At 38.7% G+C, this 10,045-nt stretch overlaps 1 protein-coding gene across 2 annotated transcripts in view; it reads right to left on the bottom strand.

Annotated features, from left to right (window-relative positions):
* Positions 1–1,589: 1,589 nt before the first annotated feature.
* The window catches only part of LOC141005839 (tyrosine-protein kinase JAK2-like), a 33,678-nt gene continuing 25,222 nt past the window's right edge, over positions 1,590–10,045 (bottom strand). For both annotated transcript variants that reach the window (XM_073477883.1, XM_073477882.1), the window contains 13 exons: positions 9,905–10,039; positions 9,717–9,804; positions 8,514–8,641; positions 8,256–8,394; positions 7,986–8,137; positions 7,566–7,716; positions 7,346–7,479; positions 6,290–6,479; positions 5,718–5,842; positions 4,858–5,030; positions 4,493–4,610; positions 4,087–4,200; positions 1,590–3,664 (listed from right to left, as the gene is read on the bottom strand). In XM_073477883.1, the coding sequence (XP_073333984.1) occupies positions 3,557–3,664; positions 4,087–4,200; positions 4,493–4,610; positions 4,858–5,030; positions 5,718–5,842; positions 6,290–6,479; positions 7,346–7,479; positions 7,566–7,716; positions 7,986–8,137; positions 8,256–8,394; positions 8,514–8,641; positions 9,717–9,804; positions 9,905–10,039 (1,755 nt within the window). In that variant the 3' untranslated portion in view covers positions 1,590–3,556. The remainder of the gene's footprint in view (positions 3,665–4,086; positions 4,201–4,492; positions 4,611–4,857; positions 5,031–5,717; positions 5,843–6,289; positions 6,480–7,345; positions 7,480–7,565; positions 7,717–7,985; positions 8,138–8,255; positions 8,395–8,513; positions 8,642–9,716; positions 9,805–9,904; positions 10,040–10,045) is intronic.

Here is a 10,045-nt window from a genome sequence, read left to right as displayed (position 1 = left end):
GAAAGATGTAGGAGGAGGTCACATCTGCTGTTTAATAGGCTTTAGTTAGCTTTTCCCAGTCGTTGCCTCATTACCGGAGAATATAAAAAAACATCATTATATTTTCTTTATTCTGCTCACTTGTTTGATATTTTGTTTAAAATAAGCTCATGTACTGTATGTCGCCCTTTCAGCATCACTGAGAATAAATTTTAAATACTGTGTTAATATGAAATGTTGAGCGGCATCATAAATTCATTCACACGACACCTGTTCATATCTGTGGAGCAATAAGCAGCAGCCATGTTCTCGCCTGCAGACCGTCTGCCCAAACTAGGTTCATTCATACCAGCACCAGCCAATATCGCACATTAATGTCATTTAGGCTGCTGTGAACTTATTGCTGGCCTCTGTTCACAACATTACACCCTGAGGACACCACTGTACAAGGTTGTTGTTGTTTTTTTAACCCTTTCCGACTCAGCTAAAACATACATTTAACCTCCTGCACAAAACCCTACGATACCATTTTTTGTAGACCTGCAACCATGAGTCGATGAATCAATAAGATCAAAGAAAATTTGTTGCAAACTATTTTGATAGCTGAATCGATTATTTGTTTTAGTCATTTGTTAAGCAAAAGTGTCAAACATTAGCTGCTTAAACGTGAAGATTTGCTGCTTCTCTTTGTCATTTATGATAGAAAATTACAAGTCTTTAGTTTTCAGACTCTTGGTTGGACAAAAGAAGCAATTTAAAGGCATGACTTTGGGCTCTGGGAAACTTTGAGGAGCATTTTTCACAATTTCTGACATTTTATAGAATAAACAATCGTAAAAATAATTGGCAGAATCAATCAAAAAAAGATTGTTAGTTACAGTATTAGTGTTACGTGCAAAACTGTTCAAAGCTGTTTGACGTGAAACCACAATTAGATTTTTTTTAAAAACTACAATTGTCCAAATTGTCCAAATACTTTTATTAAAACTTTGTTTTAATAAAAGTATATACACACAGAACAGATCACATATCAATCTTTAAATATTTACATATGTTTACACATTCATGTATAAAAGGTAGCTGCATGGTAACATCTGGGGACACGACCAGACTTAATGTAATTTGCACCAAACCAAAAAAATAAAATGAACAGAAAGAAAAACCACCAGTTTAATCTGGTTTAATATCCTCTTTGTTTTTTCTCAAAATCTTTGGATAAGAAGTGATACATATTTTATAAAATAATCATATTTGCTCTCTCACACAAATGCACATAAATCCCAATAATAGTTGCATGAGTAAAAACAACCCATTAGGGGGCAACATTTTCCATCATATGCACGATAGCAACTCTGAAGAAACTGACACTCTGATTCACAGCAGACTTGCCGTTAGATTACAAACAAAATGCTGAGACGGACCAGATCATCAGTATAATTACGGCCCAGGCAATAAGGCGTGGGAGCATACAAACACAGACACACTATGTTTGTAAGTAAGACAACTTTGCTCTGAGAGGACATCACTCCTTTGACATTCGACATTAAATAGTTTGATAAAAAGATGTTGTTCCACATATTTCCCTCTCTTCATGGAGAGCTTTATCTTATCAGTCTCACTTTAATCACAGACAATGACCGACTGTGCTTCCTTCACTCTGAAACATCTGGTACATAAAGTTTGAAACATTCAAATTACAACCCCCGATTCAGCCACTGATATATTTGTGGCTGACAATGCACACAATACACACATACATCTTAAAATGAAGACATTAACGAAGGTCAAATGAGTTTTAAATAAAACCAAGCGTATTTCCCTTTCTTTACTTTTCCTCCAACTTTTCACAATAGCTACAACAGGCAGATAGCTGTATAAAATAAAAAGAACTATATTTACAAAATATATATATAGTTTAGTAATTACAAAGGCAGAATCATAACTTCCAGAGCTAGTTTCCTTCCAAAACAAGAATGAGCCCATGATATGATACAAGTAGATGCCCATTAATGAGTAGTTATTGCTGTCTCTTTAATGTATTTCATTATTTTTTCCACATTCAATTAAATGATGTAAACAGATAAAAGGAGATTTGTGTTCATACTGACCCTGTATTGTGTGGAAAGACTGTGAAGTCACAGCAAACGAACACCGCTCAAAACTGGGTGCTTCCCCTGTTGCTTCGTCAAGTCGACTGTTACTGCAGATATCTGACTCAAAACCACCTGTAGAGGTTTTCAGAGTGGGTCCCTTTGTGACAGAAGCACACCTGCTGCTTTAAGTCTACAGAGTGCCCTTCATCAGTCTTAAGAGTATCAAGCAAATGAAAAAGTTCGGCCACACGTGACCGCTGCATTGAGGTTCACGTGTGCAGTCAGATGGCTAACTCTGTAAGAATCCCATGGCGTCTTTCACAGGCTGCTGCTCATTTTACAACAATAAAAAGTACAAAATCAATTGACTGAGCATTAAAGATCCCCTTCATACATGTATTAAGGCATGAAAAAAATCTCTAATGTGTGTCTGACATTTCAGCAGACAAACAACAATCTTTAAAATGGAACTTAACCCCTGAAAATTCTAAAATACTCATATTCATTTCACAAGTTTAACAGCTGGACACAAGATGTCTCATACTTCACTGTCAAGTCCATTCTCAGTGTTTGTGCACTGGAGGCTTCCAGTTTCCACATCACGCTCACATATCCTGAATATTGGACCAGGATTGACCAAACTATTTGTGTAGTCACAAATCATGCTTGTAAGCCTGCATCTTCAAAATCAGATTTTCAATGAGCACATAGAAAATTGACACTTTCAAAAATGAACGTGAAAACAGTCGTTTGGTGTCGAACAGTGAAGCTCAAACATTCAACTGTAGGCACAAGAAGAAAAACACAGTTCTGACCTTCTGGAGGACTTTAAACACCACATGCTGCATTCCAGTCAGAGTCTCATTTCCTTGTTGAAATCTTCCAGCCTCCAAGCATGATGACAAAAGTTACCAAAATACTTTGCTGACTGAAAAAAAAAGGATGTCTCTTTGGCAAGTGTGCACAGGAAAGAACCAACAGCAGTTCAGCCTCATTGCACATATAAACAAAATAGAGAATGGAAATTTGCAAGTGCAGAGTTGTCTGGAACGCAGCATGATATTGACTTCAAGGCTTAAACATTCAAAACGTTAATTAAAGTAGAGAAAATCTCATCTCTGTCGTCAAATTTCTAATAACACAACATGTCCAAATAACACAAATAATGTATCCCATTATGAAATGATCTTAAAGGCATCAGAAATAATCTTTTTTTTTTTTTGGTGTCTGAGCCACATGTAGTGTGCTAGCTGATTAGATTCTTAGACATTCTTAGACTTCCTGTGGCCATAAAAGAAGGGTCAAACCTTTCTTAATCATCCTGAGCACCAGTAGAGGAAAAAAAGAAAAACAAGCATGCTTCAGACTTGCGTCACTGCAACAAACACAGACGTCACAAAGACATTCACTGTTCTGTTCAGATCTGTGAGGGCTGACTGCCGGGAGTCAACGCCTACAAGTCAAAGGTTCAGGGATCGATGCTCTCATGTGTCCATGCTGCCACGTACAGTCTCCACACTGTGGATTAATGTCTTGAAAGTGGGGCGGAGTCGAGGTTCACTGCTCCAGCACTCTGTCATGATCCTGTGAATCTGAGGGAAGCGGAGGGGACAATTACTGCATCCTACTTAAACAACAAAGCTTTTTTTATTCATTTTTTTTTACATGAGTTCTCTATCCAATCTTATTAGATAAGCCATTCAGTGATACGACATGGTGGCCGTTGTTTGATGTTTAGGGCTAAGAATAATATTTTCTTTATTCCCAGTTTGCTCTTGATAAGTCTTTAACCTCCCTTTCCATTTAAAAACTACAATTGTCCAAATTAAAACACTTTGTTTTAATAAAAGTATATACACACAGAACAGATCACATATCAATCTTTAAATATTTACATATGTAAATATTTATCTCAAAAGTTCACATTCCTGCTACTAAAGCAGGAATGTGAACTTTTGAGATAAAACCTCGGTTTGTCTAACAATGTAGTTGCAGTTTGCGTGGAGTTACTGACCTCCTTTGGACAATTTTCAGGAGCTGGCAGCCTGTATCCCTGTTTCAGCAGGTCTATGAGATGGTAGACAATCATCTGGCCCTGCTTTTCATTTCCCATCTTGTCCATAAACACCTAGAACAGAAAATAAGAAGTTTTTGTTTGGCTCCTGAAACAGCGTGGTGAAACCTTTTAAAACAAATGAGAAGTGTTTCCTGTTTCTGAGTGCTCAATCAACTGATTTCTTTAACAAAACTACAAACTAACAACACATACACTGATCCCTAATTAGGTTAGTCAGGCAGTTGACAATTAGGAGCAATTTTAAAATTAAATTAAAGCAACTAAGGGTTGAATAGGAAAATTGTGAAGTGACAGAAAAGTCAAATTGTCAACAGTAAGTAAGAAGAAAGAAGAAGTGCGTTACCGCTGGTGGGCTGCAGTTCTTGTCGCTGTAAGTGAAGAGTTCATAGAGGACGACACCGAAACTCCAAACATCTGATGCCACAGAGAACTTGCTCTCTGTCAGCGACTCTGGAGCATACCTGAAAAATACCAAAACACATATATAAACACACACACATATATATATGTGTGTTTATATATATATATATATATATATATATATGTATATGTATATGTATGTATGTGTGTGTGTTTATATATATATATATATATATATATATATTATATATATATATACACACACACACAGAAAACATTCAACGGTCAACCTGCAAACATATGAAAATACTAAACTGCTTATAAACACATGCGGTGTGTGTTCCTCACCAAAAGATGGGGCTTTCCCCGGGCTCTCTCACAGTGTAGTACTCTTTGTCCTGCGGCAGCACCTTGGTCAGGCCGAAGTCGCCGATTTTCACCCTAGTATCGCTCTCCACCAGAATGTTTCGAGTAGCCAGGTCTCTGTGGATGTAACGCTTGATTGCAAGGTAGTCCATACCCTAAAATATGAATATAATCACATAGAGAGAGAGAGAGAGAGAGAGAGAAATTGTTTATATACAGGATATATACAATATTATATACACACTCATATACGCAAATAATTTGGAAAAATGTTAGAAGAAAACTAGAGAAAATGTTATATTAATTAATATTAATTATATATTAATTAATAGTTTAATTTGATGGGTAATTATTAACAGAGAAGAAAGAAAACTACACAAATTCATCCGTTTTCCACCACAACTGCTCCTAATCATTAACTTATTTATTCAATACACGAACATGATACCGAACATCAACAACAGCCATCTGTTTTCTCTAACACATGCTTATTTTTACCATTTTAAATATTTTTCCCATTATTTCTCTCATTTAGTGGGACATTTATCCATGTGCATCCACCCTACTAAGCTCTAACAGTCCTGAAATGATGACCCTTTGTGATTTCCGGCATCTCTCCCTCCCTATTGTACCACTAGTATGAGTCAAATCTGACCCAGCTGTCCACTCTAAAAATGATTTCAGTGGTGTTAGGGGAGAATGGGAAAGACAAAGTTCCCAGGCTGGATTTGAACCTTGAACTCCTTTTTTTTTTTTTAAAATGCTAGTTACACTCGACTGCAGCTCCAGGAAGAATTGTCAAGTCTGAATCAAAATCTGCGCCGCCTTCTGCTTTACATTACCTTACAAATCTGTGATGCATAGTGCAGCAGTTTTGTGGAATCAAAGTGGTCCTTGTGTTTGATGAGATAATCTCTCAAGCTGCCGTAGGGGAGGTACTCCATTATCAGCCGTAGGTTCCTTCGTCCTGCAGAAACAAAGAAGTTAAGTGTGATACTTAGGGGAGAAAATATGAGGAGCGGAGGCCTCTCAGAAAATCTAGATTAATTCCTTTCATGGGCATGGTCATTGACGCCCAAGGCAGCAAATGTGGGAACTGTAAAGACGTTATTATGTATAACAAAATCTGCCTGGGTGGCAACATCAAATCAGGGAACAGTTGTAGGCTGAACAAGCTCTGAAGCCCTCCTAGATCTCACTTAAGAATCGAAATTAATCAGGAAAATAATTTCCAATCTAAATTTGCAACAACGGAAACATAAAGGAAAACATCTTTTAATATCTTTTGTACTATACAGTATGTGGTCTACTGTTAGTTTGGAGCCTGAGGTGTTTCATTACTGCTTCACATATTAATAGTAAATGTCAGTAGGTCAGGTATTACACATATAGATATCTAGCTATGCGCTCCTACCTGCACTATAGCACACTCCTTTGTATTTGACGATGTTTTCATGCTGGAGGGATTTCAGGATCTCGATTTCCCGCTCAAAGTCTCTGAGGTGCTCGGCCGTGCTGTGCTGCAGTTTCTTCACAGCCACCACTTCCCCTGTGCTGTCCTGCAGCGGGTCGTACCTGCACATCTCCACGCTGCCAAAGTTTCCCTGCAGTGCGGCATCAGAGGGAGATTTGACCACAGGTTAAAACCGTTTATTTATTTATATTACTGTCACAAAATATCAGTGCGTTCCTGTTAACTAATATAGAGTCAGCTAATAGTCTAAGTACAAAGGAGAACCATTATTCATGGCAGAAAACTACTAACATCAAATACAGAGGAAAATAAGATTTCTTTAGAAACTGTCCTTCTTCATATGAAACAGTGCTTGCCAGGAAAGTATCACAATTAGGGTGAACTAAAGGGGAGTCAGAGAGAGCTTGGCTCCTCTTAATAAGACATGACTTGATACGCATTACGCATACACTAAAATTAGATAATTATTGATGCAAGGTTCATGCATGAGGATTCATCACTAATAAAGACACTGTCATACATGCAATTCTTGCCATCACCATCAAAGCGTGGAAGCGTCATATCATATCCTTTTGTCGATAAAATAAAAAAAAAATTCTGAAGAATACTCATTACAATTTCTCAGAGCGCAATGTTATGTCTTCAAACTGCGGCTTTTATCCAAAAAAAGTCCAACACTCACACTCTTAATTTACTCTTATAAATGACAAAGAAAAGCAGCAAATCCTTACATTTAAGAAGCTGGAAGCAGTAAATGTTTGACATTTTTGCATGAAAAATGACTGACAAGAATCGTCGATTACTAAAATAGTTGGTGATTAACTTTCATTTGATCAACTAATCAATTGATCACCTAATTGTTTCAGCTCTAGTGTTAAATACAGCTGAGAAGAAAGTCATTATAACATGTACACATGAAGACATTATCTAAATACTTCAAAGGAGATAAAAGAGAATTGTAAAATAATGAAAATATAGCGTGTGTGTGTGTCTCACTTTGCCCAGCTGCTTGAGAAAGATGAGGTGTCTCTCCTCAAACTGAGCGGGCTCCTGGCTCTCGGCGGCCCACGGGAAGCCGGTGCCTCTCGTCCTGTTGGGCACCATGTCGCTCTCCACCAGCAGCTCATAGTCTGCAACACGCAACAACATACAAAATCTTGATAAAACACTACATAATGAGCATGTGCACATTTTGTGTTTTCATTTTCCTAACTACCTGGTGTGAAGAGGCTGTTGAGATCTCTGATAATTGCTCTGAAGGAGGGTCGGTGTGACGGTTCGTAGTCCATACAGCTGTTGATCAGGTTGGCCAGCTCTGTCCATTTAGGAGCCGGCAGCTGGTGCCTGTCCTCGTAGAACAAGTTCTTCTGCAGAGGAAAAGAGAACAAGTCAAAAACTGCATGCTTTCAAACTCAAACTCAGGTCTGTACAGTTAATGTGAAGCTACTGCCAGGAGCTGGTTAGCTTAGCTTAGCATAATGATTGGAAACATCTTGCGAGTCTGTGAGGCCAGGCAACCAGTGGTAACTCTGTTTTTAACCTTTCATCAACATTTCCCAATATGTCAAACTATTCCTGTGATACAGATCACTCTCAGTAAGTCAATCCTCCCAATGCATCCATTTGATTTTGTGACCTTGGAGCAGTCCAGGGTGCTGAGCGGTTTGTCTCCACCACTGCAGATCTCCCAAAGAGTGGTCCCAAAGCCCCACTTGTCTGTGGCTAAACTCAGGTTTTGGGGGTTTTCAATGCACTCGGGGGGCACCCATGGGATACGATCCACCAGAACTGGTAAAGCACAGAGAGAGGGAGACAAATGAATGGACTAGACAGCAAGGAGATCACACCAAATCAAAACAATTGCATCACACAGGTGTGAGGCAAGACATGTAGCCATTTATCTCACCTTCTTTGGGCAGCACAGTGATGCTGATACCCGGGTCGCTGAGTTTGATGAAGGGCAAGCTGCCCGTCGTCCGATCCTCTTCTCTGATAAGAAGAACATTCTTGGCACAAACGTTTCCATGAATGAGGTTCTTATCCTCCTGTGTGCAGATATGACAGGTAAATAAATAACCTCTGTGTGAGCAAATCACTCAAATGTGTTCCAGGGAGAAAGTTTTATTAACTTTTTCTCCACGAGGCAGATTGCATCATGTCTTACCAGGTAGTGCATAGCCCAGGATAGCTGCTTAGCCACTTCTAGCTTCCAGGTGATGTTCACACCGCTTTTATTCTTTTTCAGGTAGATGTCAAGTGAGCCGAATTTACCGTATTCCTGCACCATCATGTCTGACAGGGAGATCAATTTATTAGTCACTACTATCTCTTTAAACAAACTTCCATTCAAGCAGTTTGTGTTTTACTGTAGCTGTATGTATGGCTGTTGTAGTAGTAGTTGTTGTTGTTGTTGTTGTTGTGCTATCGTACTAAGTAATAGTTGTATAGGCTGCAGTAGTAATGTGTTGTAAAAAGTACCCAATAGTTCAACTTGAGTATAAGTAGAAATATGTTAAAATTTTACTTTGGCAAAAGTGAAAGTCACCCATATGAATAGTACTTGGGTAGAAGTCTTAGAGTATCTGATATTAAATGTACTCAAGTATCAAAAGTACAAGTAAAAGTAAATGATACATATATTTACCCTATTTCTTTACCCTATTTACATGGGTCTTCTGTTTTCTTCTTTATGCCTTCCATGTAGTTGTTCTGAATAAGTATTGCTCTGAATGACCCTGTGTTACAATGTGCATTTCACAAAATAAAACACTTTGAGTTTGATTTCTATAAAGAATAGAACATCCTGACACGTAATGACAATACTTGCATATTTTTTCCAAGTCTTTCCTTCACTGTAATTTTGCTTTTTCTTTGCTGCTTGCCTTTCTCCTGCACTCAGAAATGTGAATTGCTAAGCTTTCCTGCTCTGAAGTGTGTGGGCAGTTTCAGGTAGAGTGAACCGTTTGTGACATGATGATCCTAAAGGACTTGTCCAGTCAGAGTGAAGGGTCAGGACACAGCACAGAGCAGGTCAGCAGGTCAGAAACCTTATTTCCTCTGTTTGATTGCCTCAGTCAACTGTTGTCAACACAACTGCAGTGCAAAAGCTCAGAACAACAGTCTCCTTGCCTTTCTTTGTATAATATGTAAAACACATTCTGTTTTTCTTTTGATATCAACAAGCCTTTCATCTATAATTTCAACCATCCTCCTTATGTGTCACAGGTGGTGAACATAACCATGATGATTCATTACTTTTTGACCATTTTTTTTACCCGTAGCATGTGTGTGTGTGTGTGTGTGTGTGTGTGTGTGTGTGTGTGTGTCTGTGCGTGTCTGTGTGCGTGTGCATGTGTTGTAGACTTACTCTCATTGCCACAAACACACACACCATAGTTTAGGAGTAGGTGCTTGTGGGAGAGCTGGCTCATCATACTGGCTGCTTCGAAGAATGACTGAGGGAGAAAACGACAGAAGAGATCCTTTTAACTAGTCTCCTGCTGACCGAAACGACAAACCAATGTGTTTTTTTCAACATTCAGTCAACAAGCTGACCTCTGAATAGTTGCGGTGAGCCTTGTCCAGGATCTTAATAACCACATCCATCTGGTGTACCTCTCCGTAGTCTCCCAGCTCTTTCCTCACACCGCAAAAGATCTTGGTGAACGTTCCTTGGCCCAGACTCTCGTTCTAAAA

This window comes from Pagrus major, chromosome 12, assembly GCF_040436345.1.
Source record: "Pagrus major chromosome 12, Pma_NU_1.0".
NCBI classification, from domain to species: domain Eukaryota; kingdom Metazoa; phylum Chordata; class Actinopteri; order Spariformes; family Sparidae; genus Pagrus; species Pagrus major.
The sequence above is the reverse complement of the archived record's forward strand: the minus strand, read 5'-3'. Positions and strand labels throughout refer to the sequence as shown.